This window comes from Phymastichus coffea, unplaced genomic scaffold, assembly GCF_024137745.1.
Source record: "Phymastichus coffea isolate CEN01 unplaced genomic scaffold, Cenicafe_Pcof_1.1 PCOF00004, whole genome shotgun sequence".
NCBI lineage: Eukaryota > Metazoa > Arthropoda > Insecta > Hymenoptera > Eulophidae > Phymastichus > Phymastichus coffea.
The window spans coordinates 1,258,744-1,277,350 of NW_026706815.1; the positions used below are offsets into that span (position 1 = coordinate 1,258,744).

General features: G+C 35.9%; 1 protein-coding gene across 1 annotated transcript in view; it reads left to right on the forward strand.

Moving 5' to 3' along the window:
* LOC131666951 (putative uncharacterized protein DDB_G0282133) overlaps positions 1–18,607 on the forward strand; it is a 1,302,717-nt gene that overhangs the window by 550,957 nt on the left and 733,153 nt on the right. The window contains exon 9 of the mRNA XM_058940077.1: positions 6,724–6,842. Coding sequence (XP_058796060.1) covers positions 6,724–6,842 — 119 coding nt within the window. The remainder of the gene's footprint in view (positions 1–6,723; positions 6,843–18,607) is intronic.

The following is an 18,607-nucleotide window of genomic DNA, read 5'->3' on the forward strand; positions in this document are numbered from 1 at the left end:
TACCATGACCTAAAAGTAATACAATTTTCATAAGTATTGCAGAATTTATTTTGGTAAAAAAATTAATGTTGTTACATTACCTATTGTAATGTTGTATGATCGACCAGATCCTTTCTTTTGCCATCCAGCATAAATAAGCGTTAAATCTACAGTATCCCTTTCTGACCAATTACTTACAAATTCAATAAATTCAAATAAATAAGATTAATTTTAAATAATTTAAATAAAACAGATTAATTTTCAAATTACAATTGATTAAAAAAAAAAGGTTACAATTTTATTATTTTATTAATCAAAATGAAATTAAATTAATAATAAAAAATCAATTGTAAAATATAAAAATGAAGTTCCATTTCTCAAAAATAAAAATTATACAATTCAAACTAATATTTTAAAGTATTAAAATTAAAACTACTATTTGTTTATAAATTAAATTAAATTCTATGTTAATTCGTTCATTCGTTCAAACGAAGGCCTTCCTTTTCAATTGTCATCTCCCTTTCTTCTCTCAAATTTTCTAAACAGCTTTCCTTTGCTAAGTATTCAACTGCATCACCTACTTTTTTCTCACAGCGTTTAAAGGTAGAATTGGACATCGGTGGAACATTTATTTAAGTAACTTATTTAGATGAGTTACACCTCTACCATTCTCAATAGTACCTATTCAATTTGATAAATAAATAGCTTATTAATTTATATTAAAAATTAAATAATAATAATAAAATAGTAATAAAAATTTACCTGCAACAATTTTTGAGCTAATAGTGTATATTGGTTTTGATGATTTATTAAAAGAAGGCTTTTCAACTTTTGATGTGTTTACTTCATATAATTTATTGCATGTAACACATGTTACTGTAAAAACACTTGCTAAACCATGTCATACTTTTTTGTAAACATTGCCAAGCGTTAATGCTGTTTTGCACGTATAGCACCATAATTCTTTTTGGAGTAGTTTCGTATCAAGAAACGTCGCCCTGAAACCGCACAGAAACGAAAAAATTAATTTATTCAATATGAAATATTTTAAATAATTGTTTTTTTTATATACTTATAGATCTGAATCATTTTAAATTAGTATTTCGACATTCCGTGCGGAAAGTGCGTTTTTCCCGCACGCTCGGCAACAAACGTACGTTGAAAATCGCACTTTCCACACGTCGTATCAAAAAATACGGTACGGCACATGTTCGGGAAAGAGTTTCTCGTCTCGTGTACCATTTCATCCTCGCTTTGCTCGGGCGTAAACACTACACGAGACTAGAATCTACTTTGCCGCACTTGTATCATAATGTAGTATTACGAAACTAAAAAATTTTGTAGATTAATTTAGGTTATGTGCAAGTGATTTTCATAATTACCAATAGACAGTAAACGATTTGAAACATCATGTCTCGTTTTGTTGCCTTTAATAACATTCTCTCTCCATTTGACGATATTTTTTTTAAAAAATCTTCCTTTGAAACGACTTTGATTGGGATTCATCTTGTAAGGGGGGTTCTGACTTCCCCGAGGAGGGTGTTGCTAGGTAGCTACTCAGCTTGTTGGTAGCTCGCTATGGGGTCATGCGGGACTCAGCCCAGTGGCTCAGCTATGCCACCTGAAGGCATCCTTGCCTTCGGCCCGCGGAGAGCGTCGCAGGTCAGGTAGTAGCAGACAGTGCGAGTCAGCGCGTGTATAGTGCGGGAGAGGAGAATGCCGAAAGGAAAGACACAGTGGTTAGCAGAAATAGCGTTTACTAAAACGAAGGCAATAACAAAAGCATACGAGTGACATGCGCCGTGAGAGAGACAAGCAGGAAGCGAGCGAGAGAGAGACTTATGATCGAGCAGGCACTTACACGTCGGCTTCGCAGTAGCCTCGGACTTGCTTCTGATGCACGCGGGTATTCAGCCACCTCAGGCAGCTCCCTCGGCCTGATGAACGGTTGTCAGCACACACGCACGCACACACAGTCCGCAGAATGCACTTGGTGCCTCGGTCTTTCACTCAATTGCGCACACTTTGCACTCTCAGTCCTTATCGACGAAAAACACTGGCTACGCAGCACAGGGCACCTACCGGTCGCGCGATGACGGCCAGGCTTGCGTTCTTCGCGAAGGCGGGCAGCTAATTGTATCTCGCACGCGGAAGAGGTCCCCCTCTCTCTCGTTGGCTATTCGGCTGCGGCGCGTCTCAGCCAATTAGGCAAACGCGTGCGACATTCGTGCGTGGACGCACTCACGCATACACGCGGTTCTCTTTCTCTGCTCGGCGCTCTCTCACTTACCTCGTGCAGCATCAGCAGTTGCGGCTACAAGAAAAAGGCATAAGAAAAATACATAAGTTATCAATAAGTTATAATTGGCTTAAGGGAAGAGAGAGACATAACGAGACTCGACTCGTTATAATCTTGATCAATTAATAATATAAAATAAAAAGTTACGTTGCATGCTCGCTTTTATCTACAGTTATACACTTTGTGTGTTGTGCTCACTACATATATACATTAAATGTTTAAACATTGCGGCATTGCCACGTCTTTTGTAGTCCATAAAAATTACCAAAAAAAGTGAATCAAGTTGATACTTTTTTATAATTATTTTAATTAAATAAATGTTCATAATCACGAAAATAGTTAGGATAATTTAAAATAGGAATTCTAATAGTAATTTAATATGATAAAATAAAAAAAAATTTACTTCTGTTGACTTACAAGTATTGAGTGAACATCCTTAAGTGAACAAAATAAGTTTTACAGTTAGAACTACATGAACAAAAGACGTGATTGTGGATATTCTAGTAAAACTAGAAGTAATTTCTGAAGCAATTTTATGCGAAAAATTAGAATCAATCCTCAGAATTTAGTCATCACATCACGCTTTCGAGATATCGTAACGTAAACGTGCTAAAGCCTATAGGCTAGATTTTTACCTATATTCAGTTATGTAACATCATGAATGAATTTTATTTCCACAAACGGATCATACACCATAAAATAGTACTCCTACCCTTCAAAATCCAGTTTACAGATTAGGAATATATTTTTCGTCATCGAGACGACCGGAGATTCCCCGTGAGGTTAATCAGTGGCTACGCGAGTGAAGTTGATCAGGGGTATTCAGGGGTAAATGAGTGAAAATGAGGGAGTGTTTAGGGGTATACGAGTGGGGTTAATCGGGGGATGAGGTTGATCAGAGGGTATGCGAGTGAGATTGATCAGAGGGTGAGGTTGATCACGGGGAATGTGAGTGGGATTGATCAGGAACTGAAGTTGATCATGTAGTATGCGAGTGGGGCTAATCAAGGGTTAAATCAGGAAGTTGATTAGGGGATATGCATATAGAGTGAATCACTGGGTGTTTAGGAGTTATACCGAAACGCTCTAGGTTTATTCGTATTATTTTTCACACGATAGATCGTTTTTTTAATTTTTTTATAATTTGTTTATGAATTTGGACCGTAAAAATTTATACTCTAAATATAGTTTCACCTCCGTACAACGTAGGGCTGACAACCTCCAGTGAGAAAACTTGTATGGTTACGTTTCTCTTTTATATAGATTTTTTCAATATTTTTTTTTCGAAAAATAGTCATAAATACTGAAGATATGCTGTAATATGGTTTTGGGGGTGACCTTTGAGAGTGGTTTCCAGACCCTAAATTCTTTTTCTAGCACAACAACATTATCATTCTCTCATAAATTTTTAACCGTCATAGCAAATGAAAAATCAGCGAAATTGGTGATCGGCAACTATTTATATAGTATTAATAGGGTTTAGGGGTAGTTCACCCTCGATATAGATAAAAATAAAAAAACGCTGAAACACGTCAATTTTATTTCATTATTTTCTAGATGAAAATTTATTTTTCAATTTTTTTGTGATAATTTTGTGATTCTGTACACGAAAAATCCACTCAAAATGTAGTTTTTCTCGTGTACATCGTAGGGGTTGGAACCCTCCAAGTCTAAAACTATGCGATTTTGTTGTTTTTTAAATAAAAAATGTTATTAATTTTGTTTCATCAAAAAAGATTCATTATAACCAAAGTTACTGCTGTTTAACTGTTTTTAGGGGTGACATTTGAGGGTTGTTTTCAACCTCTAGACAGCTTTTTACGCCGATAACAAAAATATGTGTCTCTTATTTTTTATAAAGTATAACATATTTCAATTGCAACAAAATTAAAGGCGGACGGTTGGAAATGTTCCCTTGTTAGAAAAATGTGGATTTTCAAAAAAAGTTCTTCAAATACCTGTTAGCACGAGCTCAATAGAACGACTAAATTTGAGAACATAAAATCCTTTTTCTAAGAATAAAAAAGACCTCAGTCTAGAATTAGATAAAATTATTATTCATGTAATATTCAAGTTTTACAATTATTTATCTAATCATACTAACAACACTAATTTTATTTATAACGAGTGTCTCATTTTCACTTACAAAGAAAGATATCTGAAAAATTGTGAGAGCTAGCGAAAAATGTTTCAAATATAAGTTACTCGCTTTTGAGGTAGTCATAATTATGATTTTGACATTGAGGGTCTTTTTTAAGGTCATTTGAAGGTCAACTTTGTTTTTCTAAATAGGAATCTCCATTTTTAATACCGGATTTACAAAGATCGGGTAATTTTACGTTGAGTTACATAGAATCCTAGGATATGGAAGACCCTCCGAAGCCCCCCCCCATGATCACATAAACTTCAATGCAATTTTTTTTCATCATTCCACCTAACTAACCTAAGAACGGTAAAGTTTTCTAAAAAATGTTACAAATAAAAGTTATTGCACTTAAAGGAGGCATCTTGACTTTAAGGGTCATTTTCATGGTCATTTGTAGGTCAACCTCGTGTTTCTTGGAGTAGCCTATTTTTTTTTATCAAGGATTCGGAAATAACAAAGAATTGTACGTTTACAAAACATATCCCATGTATTGTGTAGTAACCTCTCAAGGTCATATGTAGTTTTACCTTTTTTTTTATAGGAACCGCTATTCTTGAGCTCGGATTCGGAAAGTAGGCAAAGTTGTACGTTCTGTTAACGTTAAGGTGTAATGTGCATTCTATTCTTCATGCTCATTTAAAGGTCAAAAAAAATTTTTCAATAAAACCGTCAATTTTCGCTTCACATTATAACGTAGTGACAAATTTAATGTTAAGATGAATAATAATCAATAATAAGCATTTTTTCAATGATTCTTGAAGAAGTTGCTGGCATTGCTGAGTGATAAGTCAACGTCTTTAGAGTCTTGATATTTAATAGGCATATTATTGGTTCCCATTTTTTTAATGGCAATTTCAACGGCCAAGCCTATCTTGATTTGCTAGAAAGTAATCTACCCGGAAACTAAGAGGACAGTTCATGAATGTTCGAGAGTATATGTGGCTACAATAAGATACTACTCCAGCTCATTTTGCTATAAATAGAGTAGTTTTGAATGCTCAATTTCTTGACTATTTGATAGGTCGTAGTGGTCCAATTCCGTGACCACCTAGGTCTTCTGATCTCAATCTATTGGATAGCTATTTATGGGGGTAGTATAATGATGGACAGAATTAGAAAAGCTTGTACAGCAGTCACACCAAAAATACTTACAGAATTTCTAAATAATTATCGTCGTCTTTTGAAAACACGCTTAGCGAACAATGGAAGACCTATTGAACATCTCATGTAATTGTGCGAACTATCCATCATTAACACATTGCCAGAACATTCATATTGTAATTATTAAGTTACTTGTCATAAGATTAACTATTACTTCTAATTATTATTAGTATTTACTGATAATTTTTTGTTAAACTGCGTATACAATGAAAAGTTGATTAAATTTAACGTGTTCTAATATTTCCGCTTACTTTCATTTCTCTTACCAAAACGAGAAACTGTTTTGAGTGAAGTAATTTGTCATTATTTTGATATTTTAAATGGCCTTTGAAAGTTTAATTAATCTTTTACATAAAAGCTTGACAACTTTCCTTACTTTCCGAATCCGAGTTCAAGAATAGCGGTTCCTATGGAAACAAAATTAAACTTTTCACGTGACTTTGAGGGATCACTACATTTGATATGTTTCCTGAACGTGGAATTCTTTGTTGTTTCTGAATCCATAATAAAAAAATAGGCTACTCGAGAAGAACAAGGTTGACCTTCAAATGACCTTGAAAATGACCCTCAAACTCAAAGTTAAGGTCACCGCAAGATTCCCCTTATAATAATGACTTTTATCTATAACAATTTTATCAAAACCTTACCGTTCTTAGGTCCCTTAGGTGGAAAGGTTAAAAAAAATAACATTGAAGTTTATGTAATCACGGGGGTGGCCTTGGGGGGTCTCCCGGATCCTACGTATAATAGATCATCTAAACGTAGAGTTTCCCGCTCTTTCTGAATTTGGTGTCAAAAATGGAGATTCCTATTTAAAAAAACAAAGTTAATCTTTAAATGACCTTGAAAATAACTGTCACGGTCAATGTAAAGTCATCATAATTATAACCCCTCAGAGACGAGTAACTTTTATTTGAAACGTTTTATGCCAGCTCTCAATTTTTTTGAGATATTTTGGTGTGTATGTTAAAATAGGACACGCTATATAATATTTTTTGCGTAGCGCGGTTTTTATTAAAATATATAGAAAAAGTCACATGAAATCTTTAGAGCTATATAAACGTCTGTGAATATATTTTGTATTTTATTAGCAAATAATACTAATTATAATTACTACAAGTTATTAATGTATTTCCAGTATCAACAGCTGGTCTAATAAAGATCAGACTAATCAGAAAGCAGTAGAACAAAATAATAGTATTTTATCTAGTATTGATGATTTTTATGGGACTAATACTGAATTATCTGAAACAAGATGTAAGTTTACTCAATTATATTTTGTATTCAATGAATATCATAAAATAAAATCGTAAACTCTGTCGATACATTTTTCAATTAAATTTGGTATATATGTAGATTGCAGAATTTCTACAGGGAATGTTTTCCAATTAAGTTCTCAGCTGCTGTAACAGGTTATAGATTTTTCCTTGTTATTGTCTGATCTCAAAGATAGCATTAGGTGTGTGTTAAATACATGAAATTAGGATTGCAATCAACCATGTACACTTTATTAATTACAAGTATGGTAGAGAGAATGAGTATATAACTAATGTATGTGTATATAACTAATGTCGAAGCTTGACTTGTGTGTTTACGCGAGGACTATCTGGACTCTAATCCATATAGTGACGCTAAAGCTTTTTTAATTGTTCTCATAGAAGTACATTGGCACGCCGAACATGTAAAAACTGATGAATATTCTTCAAGCCATGAAAACGTAGCGAGCACGATACAAATAGAAAACAAATTCAAGTAACCCTCACGAGCCATACTCATATTACTGCACATAATAATAACAGGTATTTGATTATTTTATCGTTCACTGCATATATAGTGTGTCCTATTTTAACAGAAAAAATCGATACAATTGAGAGAAACAAACAAATTGACAACAAAAGTGACAGACGACCAACTAGTAACTACTATGACACAGTCCATGAGATCCTCAACAAATAACAGAAAAAACACAGGAATGATGTGGGGAGGCAATTCTCGTTAAACCTATAGACGAAAAGATTTACGTGGACACACTAAGATAAATTAAAACGATGAAAATTGACAAAAGCAACTTTAGTAAACTTTGAGTGTGGAATACGGATGATTTCCCCAATAATCCCCCTCCCAAGTCATTTCAAGATCAATAGTGCGTTTTCAATTGGAATCCACATCTTTGACTGGAGATTCAAATTCTGCATAAAATTCTATATTCAGATGATATTTCGTAAATGAATGATGAATCTCTTGTATCTTTATTTTCATACTTTCTACCATATTTTAGGCTGTTTCTTGGTTTGCACTAGTTTAAGAGCATCTACGGGTCTCGATGACCTGTGAACTCATATAGTTAAAACTGTCCCTCAGCTAATTAATTTCAATGCTTAAGCCTGCTCACCTTCTGCAAGGTCTTACAGTCTCTAGGGAAGGGTTCGTATGTTAAAGAGCCAGCCACTTGAGGCAAGATCCTGTAGAGATTCAGCAAGTTAACTCATTTGTTTTTGTAGAAATTGATTAATTGTGAATCAGATGTTCAAAGTGTCCACTATTATTTTCTAAACACAATTGCAATCAGCGGAGAAAATTATTCTGCACGTTCCTAAGTATTCGAGGAGTTATTGCTTGGCACGCTGTTGTAATCCTATCTTTTATGTTCTCTGGTGCTGTTGGAGGTTGTCTAAAAACGGCATCTTTTACGTATCTTCACAAAAAAAATCAAGTGGGCTCAAATCTGGCGACCTAGAAGGCCACACCATTGATCCACCTCGCCCTATCCATCGATTAGGAAATAGCTGATTTAACAACGTTCGTACAATACGAGCATATTGAGCAGGAGCGTCATCTTGTTGAAACAATAAATTCTGTCTAACTACAAACGGAATGTCTTCTGGGTATTCCGGCAAATTTTTCTGAAGAAATTTTAAATACATTGCACTGTTAATAGTCCGTTCAAAGAAATCTGACATAATTACTTGACCATTACATATGCCAACCTATACATGTAAGGGCCTAAAAATGTGGATTGAGCACCAGGTGATACTAATGTGGATTTTCTGGTGACCAATAATGGTTATTGTGTCAAGAGCCCATCTATAAAATGGAATCCCAAGTATATGATCTTCTGGACTTAATTCCTGTACCAGAGTAATGTGATAAGAATGGTATCTTACAGATCGCAATAATCTTTGAGCTTTAGCTCGCGGAATTCCAGTTTCTAGTTCAATTTGACGCAAATTAACGTGAGGGTTCCAGTGAAACAAAGCCAAAATTGTAAGTAATCTAAGAATTTGGAGTCTATTCCTTTGTCTTTGGCGATGCAGTGGATTATTTTTGGATCTTCTGTCAATGTTTGATACTGTTTTTGTTTTATGTTTTTACACAATTTATGCAAAATCAAAAAATTGCATTGAAAAAATTCCCTTGTATACCTTAGCTTATTTAAAAAATGCTCAGTTTGAATTTCAAAAAAAAAAAAATTTCCTATTATTTAAACAACAGTTGCAGTTAGATAGTTAGAAGAAATTTTCCTAAAAGCAAATCCTCATGGTAGCCTAGTTCAGTAGAAATCAAGAAACAGCCTAAAATATGATAGAAAATGTAAAAATAAGGATACCAGAGATTTATCATACATTTACAAATGATCATCTGAATGTAGAATTTTATGCAAAATTTGAATCTCCAGTCCAAGATACAAGTTCCAATTAAAAACGCTACACTGACCTTCAAATGACCTAGGAGCAGGGGTATCGGGGATATCGATCCGTACCCCACACATGTAGTTTTAACTAAACATAGATTTTGACAAAGAACCCAAATTCATGATAAAAAATAGAGGTTTACATTGAAAAAACAACATTGACCTGGAGATAACCTTTGGGGGGGGGGGGCAATAGGGGGTTGGGTGGCCTCAGAACTCCACACATATTATATGATCTAAACGTACAATTTCACGAGGAATCCGAATCCGACGTCAAAAATGGGGGTCCCTATTCAAAAACAACATGGACCTTAAAATGACCTTGACGGGTCGCGTTCAACCTCAAATCCAAGTTCATCAACAAATGGCACTCTCGATCCTGAATAACTTTCATATGAATCATTTTTTAGCTTTCCGGGCTTGTTTCCGAGATATTCACCTGTGAAAGTTAAAATGGGACACCCTGCATAACCATTGAAATTTATTAATGAGTTATCAGTGTAATTATAAACTAAAACGAAGGCATATAACAGTGTCAGCTGTTTACAGTTTTCCAAACAAAACAATAATAAAAAAAAAGTGGATAGACAATTTCCACTCTCTAGGAAATCGTTTCATAATAGAAGGCGATTATAATGCGAATCATCCGTAATGAGGATTAAGATAGCCCACTGCAGCTCTTAGAGATCAGACTTTATCAAATAATATATATAAATAACTGAATATCAATATTTGCTGGAGAACCAACATACCGACGAGGAGATATATAAATAAATTGCTAGATTTGATATACTTCGCAGTCGTTAAGGGTTGTAATGCTATGTATTACAAGGTTTTGCTGAAGAGTATTGCACTACTTGTAGCATCTCGGGAGAGACATTCCCGTCCATTGCCGCCCCGTAACCAGCCGAATAATTACCATCGCCCCAACGAAAACACTCTTTTGTTTTCAAATTTACCCACCCGCGCCCGAGAAAACGACCCAACAAGTTAGTGAGCGCTATCCGAAGGAAGGCGCATCATGAAGAAAGCAGCCGACACAAAAGACGGAAAAAAGAAGCGCACAATGAAGAAATTGGAGAGCATGCACACATACACGCCCGACCACGTGTTGCCGATAGAAAGAAAAACGTAGAAAAACAAGGAGAAAAACGCAACGAAGATGCATGTAAATGAAACCATGGGCGTGTTACACACTTGGATATCACCGAAAACACTCCGAGGAAGCTAATACACTTGGGACGATCACAAAATCCAATCGGTAGCCGGCAATCACATGTACCAAGAATCAACGGTATCCTGCTGTTGAATGCCACGGATACTGCTGCTCACTAATAGCTACACCCGGAAAACACTCACACACACATACAACTGATAGGAAGCGCTCTAGGAGATGCTCCAGAGACTGGTAGCAAAACACGAGATGTACACACGAAAGCGGCAGTGGCAATTTTGAGTTGCCGAGACGGACTGAGCGAAAATAAGCGAGACGGAATAAACAAAAGCGAGCGAGACAAACTAAACGAAAGAGAGTGAGACAGACTAAACAAGAGTGAGTAAGACCGATTATTAGTAAGATATGATGGAATTCTAAAATCGAGGAGAATTGAAAATGGTGCTGTAAACTGACTATGCACAGTATATTGTACCTTAACGACATATATGACTCACACATTGGACCGAGGCTAACAAATATGCGGGAGGTAGATTTAAAATTGAAATAGATCGAAACAGAGAAACAGAAATAGACAAAAATTGATAAAAAAATTAATTGTAATGGTACTGTTATATTATTATTTATTAATTGTAATAAATAATAAAATAATAGCGAATAAAAATGGGTAAGTAAAGGATCATGTACCCAAGAAATTATGATGAATTGTACTGTGACGAGAGCGGGCGTTGTGCTTGTTCTCATCAGTATTGTTTCCCATTCCCCCCTCTCTCGTTAAGGCATGGTAGCCAGTGTTAGGCGCATTTAGAATACACCTAATGCATGGTCTTTGCTTGCAGCCGACGGAGATCGCTGAGCAAGACCGAACCGGCCCGACACCGTAAGAGGAGGACTATAGAAGGTGTTAAAAAGAGAGAGAGAGAGAGAGAGAGAGAGAGGAGCGCGCGTGCCCCATGCAGGTTTAGGCAGGCGCGCGACGCGTAACCAATCAGCGCTTGAGTCGCGCGCCGCCTAATGAGTAGGCCAAACGAGGAAGAAAAAAGAGAAAATGTAAGATCGCTGCGGATTGCGGTCAACCGCACAGTAGGAGTTCGACAGCTAAGAGAGCAGAGCAACAGCCTACGAGTGCAATAGAAGATAGACATGAGGAAAGACAAAGAGAGAGTGAGCAATTAAGAGAGTTTTTCGCCATCACCTCGGCCAGGAGGAAGCTGTTGGCTACCCATCCGAGGGACAACCACCCACACGGCAGCCAGGTTTCATCGGCGTTTGGCCTACCGTAATCAAAGTTAAGGACCCCTTTTAGTATTTTTTCTCTCTCTTAGGCGGTATGGTACAGATGCGAAATTGAGGAAAGTGACAAAGTGTTCGCGCGCCGGTCACTTTTAGTCGCACGGCCTGCGCATTAGTTTAAGCTTGCGAATCGTCAAGGCGATCACTCTACGGGCGATTACATTTAGCGCGAATTAGTTAAGTCGGTATATTGCCAAGGCGGTCACCCGCCGGGCGATACCGTTTCTATTATCACTTTTTATGGTTAGAGCGCGAATTGACCACGTGTCGTTTAATGTAAGCGTTGATTATTGTAAACGCGGATTTGCGTACGTTTGTTAGTATTAAGGTTTTGTGTGCACGTAGTTTTAATTAAAGTATTTAATTTGGTTTCATAAACGTGACTATATCTCATTTCTTGACCCTTCCTTTTTCCTCCACGATTGCTATGAGTGACTGCGCTTCACTTGCCCACCCGAAAATTGGTAACGATGCAGAATACTAAAACGCGAATAATTAGACCTAGTATAATGAAACTGCCCATACCGATATTAATTTAGTAAAATTCGAAAGAATTAGAAGAGTGCCACTAATGTCACGCATTAGCTAAGCCAATAAAAGGGTGGCTTCTCAGAATTGATTTCCGTCCTCATCATCGATGCGTTTAAAAAAGAGAGTAAAAACTATACTTACGGCGAGATACGTATATTTATAGACCAAATGAAGGAATAAATTAAGATCAATCGTTTACGAAATCTGCGAGGATAAGAGGGCGCATTCCGACATTCGAATTAGAATTTAGACCAATGACAAAATTTTTGTACGCTGAAAAAAGGGAACAGTGTGTAATTAGGTAATAATAAAGTAAATAAAATTTAGTGAACTCTTTTCTCTGACTTAAGTCGTGGACTCTTTCCTGTGCATGCTGACTTTTAATTTTCAGCCACGATCGGAAAAATTAGACTGAGTTAGTGATTTGAGCGTTCGTGCAAGTCAACGATCTTCACAATTTTTTAGGTGGATCCGAGATTTTTGACGAAATTGACTCGCTGCAGAAAAAATTCAGAAAAGGTAACGGAATTATTTATCCGTTTTGCGATAAATTCCACTTGTACCCTGCCCTGGACTCATAGAATTACCCTTGAGAGCTGGTCTGGTCAACCTTAACCATCTTCCTGAGGCCTGAGGTACGAACGAGTTGTTGGAGGAGAAAAGTGAACGATTTTGTGAAGGCCGTTAAACACCAGGACCTCCAACACCTGTCGCAGTCGATAGGTGTTGTGTAAGGAAAGATTTGGCGTTTTTCCGACTTAGATTCCCGATGACTGTTACACCCAATGAGAGTAGTCAGATGCCCGATAAATAAGTTAGGAAGATGAGTCACCAACGGCTATTGGATGACGAGATTTCAGCTGGCAGTCCCATCCCCAGGCCCTCCAAATCCCCCGTCACAAAGTATAAACAAAAAATTCTTTAAAGTATTATCATGCTTGGACCTAACAATGGAACATTTTTTAGAATTAATTAAAGAAAAAAGATTACTAAGAAAAAATATCATTAAACCAAATCCAATCAAGATAAAATCAAATAAACCAAGCAACTAAAGATTTAAAGAAATACTGTATTACGCAACGAACTCATAAACGAAAAAAAACTTAGAAAACTGAGTCCAATAGAAGTAATGAATGACTCACTGGGGAAAGTTATCAAGAAAATAAAAATACCAACGACATTTTTCTATCCATCAGAAATCTGTAATAAAAGGCTATATCAGATGAGGAAAAAATTGACATATAAAAGTTTGCTTTTATCTATTTAATTTGGATTTTCAATGGAAAGTGGCAGAGATTAGATTAATCCCTAAACCCAGTACTGAAACTAAACCGGTGACGTCATACAGACCGATTAGTTATCTACCGGTACTTTTATTTATGAAATTTATTAATACTTTTATTTATGAAAAAATAATTCTAGCCAAGTTCAACCCAATAATAATAATTTGAAAACTTATTCCACATCATCCATTTGATTTCATGTACAACCACTTTACGATAGAACAAGTTAGTAAAATAGTATCTGCTGCAAGAAAATCTATCGGAAAACAGCAATATTGTACCAACATATTCCAACATACAGGCATTTGATAAAATATGATATGGCATAGAGGGTTGCTGTATACTAAAAGTTGTTAGAGAGATACTGTGAATTACTCCCATCATATTTATAAAATAAAGTATCCCAAGGCAAAAAAAATAAAGCAATATTAAAACGGCAATTCATAAAAGCAGAAGTTTCATATTCTTTTAAAAGTGGAAGCCTGTTCTGCATTGGTTCTAGTGGCTTGTCTTTGATGTTTAATCTTCTTTCTATAGGCATAGGTACCGATTTGTTCGAGGCTAGTTTCTGTGGTCCATCTATTTCTTTTTTATCCTTCTACTTTTTTGTTTACGAAATTTTTTAAGGGATAATTTAAGTAATCGTACCCATTTTGTGAAATTTCCGTTGCATCCTTTATCACAGTCATACGAGTCGTTATGTTTTTACTTATGTTTCACGTTGTTCTAGTACTGAGAAGCATGAAATTTATTTATTTATATCTTTCATCTTTCTCTGGTATGGTAGTCAGAAAAACTTATCTTGATTTGGCGAAACCGTTGATTTGTCCTCGACCTTTATCTGTCTTGTCAGTCTGGTGGCCTTGATATACAACCATTATTTCTAGCCACCTAAAGCCATCTATTTATACCACGGAGATAGAGTCAAGTCTATGTAAGTGTAATTGTGTACGTGTATATATATTTTTTTCCAAAAATTTAGAGAATGCTTTAAGCACCGTAAGGAGCCATAAGGACTCGCCGTGTATTAAACTCTCCTCCAATCATACCACTAATAAGAACGTGCTATAGCGGTGCTTTCTCAAGCATATTCCCTAAACCCTCACCTCTTTATATTACGCAATAAAATTTATTTAAAAACAGTACTAATGCTATTTTCAGATACTTTACGTAAATAATAAAACATTCTACAACAAATATATATGGCTAGTTATTATTATAAATATCTCATCAAAAATAATATTACCAAATTGTATTAATCAAATTAATTAATCAAATGTTCCTTTTAATCATTGTGATAGGGCTACAGCGAGTTCGCTGGCCCTGTGCGCGGCACTCTCCTAGCGTGAACGCAGCTACCGAGCATATACGATGATAAAGAGTACGAGTACGTACATGCCCGTGTCATTCTAGGGCCAAGAGAGTGGAGCGTAGCAGCCGGGGAAGTGGCGACGTGAAAGAGAGAGAGAGAGAGCATTAGCGACAAAGATTTTGGGCTAGGAAAGAGTGGTGAGAAGAGCGATGCATGGCGAGTAGATAAGCAATGTATGTCCTGGAACACAAAGGAGCCGCCAATATATAAGGGATATATGTATGTCCTAGGACACAAAGGAAGCCGCCAATGTATAAGGGATATATGTATGTTCTGGGGCACAAAGAGACGGCCCGATTCTCTCTCTTTCTCTCTCACTCTCTATCTCTCTATCTGTGTTATCGCGATAGGTCTAAAAGGTAATCGATGTACCTTTTACATTGAAGATGCGTCACCTATGCATAAGGGATTTGTGTATTCCTGGAACACAAAGAGGCCGCCCGATCAAGTGTTGCGTTTTCGCGATAATTTGACACCTGCTTGTCCGCCAGTGGAGCCTTCAGCAGAGTGCATCCCCCCCATAGATATTGTTAAGGTAGGACGCTGTAGAAGTTAGTAGGGTGTTTGGTAAGCTATATGATGGTCTCTCTCTCTTTCTCTATCCGTCTCTCTCGCTCTCCTTCGACAGTAGGGCGCTTAGTAAGATTATGCTGGCTAAGTGTGAACCCTCGGAGAAAAGGTAGCGTTTCTAGCTTGCTAGGCGCGTACGCCTTATAGTGTGGATGCTGCTCTCTCTCTCTTTCTCTCTCTATCCCTCTCTCTTGCTCTCCTTCGACAGTAGGGCGCTTAGTAAGCTTATGCTGGCTAAGTATGGGCTCTCGGAAAGTGGGTAGCATCTTTAGCTTGGTAAGCTATATGCTGTTCTCTCTCTTTCTCTATCCCTCTATCTAAGCAAGCACTATAATAGTCTCATTCGATTTCGGGAACCTTTCGACTCCATAGTTAATTTAATTCGAATATTATCATACTTATAGAATTTTCGTTTAATTATTAATTTATTGTTCAATTATAAATTGAATGTAGAATAGTCTGTCTATAAACTTTATTGTCAGTAGTCGAAATAGCTATTTCGAAATAGTTAGATGAATTTTTATATGTATTACTGACAACTTCATTGATACCTTCGAGTTCAGATTGCTTCTGTCTATCTTTAATCCATGTAAACAATTTTTGTACATTTGCAACGGCACATATAAAATTAACTCGATTATCATAATGATTTACACATTAAATACACAACGTTTTCAATGGCAAAGGTAATTCTCTTAATGGTGGACATCTCATATCGCTTTCAAGATCTAAAAATTTTCTATAAAAGGAAAAAAGTTTCTAATTAATAATGATATTAATTTCTAACAAAAAATAATTTTTATACTTACTTTTTGGGTAATATTTTACGTAACCATAGTTCCTTTTGCAATCCTTCTACATAAATATTTCTAGAATTATGTAAATGATTGTTTAATACACGTGATAAAATTTTATATGATATAATATAATACTAAATCTTCATAATATACCATGATAAAACATTTCTAACAATTTATTCACTTTACGATATATGATAGGAAGTTTAAATTAATGATGCTGTAGTTCAAAGAAAAGCATAGTTGGGAAAGTATCAATATAATATAATATAGGTGAGTTCTTTACATACAAAAGACTCGTTTGAACCTTGAAAGCCTTGAATATCTAATACGTAATTTATTTTAAAAGATGAAGAAGTTAATGTGAACTCTACGAGATACCAAAGCCGTTATGGGAGTACATGCATGTGTTTGTTCTATATAAAGCCCTATACCTCACCATTTGAAAGTCAAGAGCATCATAGTCACACCCCTCTCCCCTAGTTATATAGTATGATTATAGGTAGTTTGCATTAAATTCCAACAACATATATATATATATATATATATATATATATATATATATATATATATATATATATATATATATATATATATATATATATATATATACGAGGTGTGATCAAAAAGTAAGGTGAATTTTTATTTTTCTCAAAAAATATTTATTTATTCATCAATTTTTATTTTATCTCCTTCAAAGTAATCCCCCTCGGATATAATGCACTTGTGCCAACGCTTTTTCCAATCCTCAAAGCATTTCAAAAAATCATTTTTTGTGATCTTGTTTAGTTCATCCTTCGATGCCGTCTTTATCTCCTCAATCGTGGCAAAACGCCGTCCTTTCATGAGCCTCTTCAGTTTTGGGAACAAGAAGAAGTCACAGGGGGCCAGATCTGGGGAATACGGTGCCTGTGTCATCGTTACTGTGTTGGTTTTAGCCAAAAATTCGCGCACAAGCAACGATGTGTGAGCAGGGGCGTTATCATGGTGCAAAAGACAATTTTTATTTTTCCACAAATTCGGACGTTCCTGGCGGATTGCTTCGCGCAAATTGCGCATAACTTGCAGGTAATATTCCTTATTTACTGTTCTACCCTGTGGCAAGAACTCATGATGCACCACGCCCCTGCAGTCAAAGAAAACTGTAAGCAAAACCTTTACATTTGATCGAACTTGGCGTGCTTTTTTTGGTCTTGGTGATCCAGAATGCCTCCACTGGGACGATTGAGTCTTAGTCTCGACGTCATAACCGTATACCCATGTTTCGTCACCTGTTATAACCCTGTTGAGTAAATCTGGATCATCGTTGACGTCATTCAGTAGTTCTTGGGCGATGCTCATGCGACGTTTCTTTTGGTCGAAATTGAGCAATTTCGGAACAAACTTCGCTGACACACGTCTCATGTCTAAAACACTCGTCAAAATTGATTGGCACGAACCAAATGAGATGCCAATATTATCAGCAATTTCTCTAATGGTAATTCGACGATTTCCCAACACTATTTTCTTCACTTCTTCAACATTCTCATCAGTTGTTGATGTGCTGGGGCGTCCAGAACGAGGTTCGTCGTCGGTGTCTTCTCGGCCTTCTTGGAAGAGTTTATACCACTTGTAAACATTTTTTTGGCTTAAAATAGACTCACCGTATGCCACTTTCAGCATTTCAAGTGTTTTGGAACATTTGATTCCATTTTTCACACAAAATTTAATGCAAACTCTTTGATCCATGTTTTTAGACAGCAGCAAATCGTGGAGCACGCAAAACACTTCTAACCTTGATGCCTCTCACAAACAAACCAAACATACTACAAAGCTGAAATTTGGAACGTATGTTCTAGACGAGTGTACCGACATAACCAAATAAAAAAGTCGAAGATCGAACGGACGTAGCCCGCTAAATTTCAAAATTCACCTTACTTTTTGATCACACCTCGTATATATATATTTTTTTTTTTCATTTTAATTTATTTTTTATTGAAAAGCATCTGTACAATGATTTCATAATGTCTTGTTAATTTTAAACTAATTTTCTAACATTACCATTAATTGGATTATATTGTACAATACGATCGTGTAATATTAAAGCGTAGGCTGCAGTATCTTCAGGAAAATCGGTCTGAGTTTCAAATTCTAGGCGAACATCGACTGATGCGCTTTTTAATGTTTCATTTTGTTTGGAGCAGTCTATTATTAGCGGTAATTTATTAATGAAATCTTTTTTATTGAGTAACGTCTCGGTTTCTTTACCATAGTAAGCGTTTTGAAAATTAGTATACATATCATAGAGAACGGCATACTGATTTTGATTGAT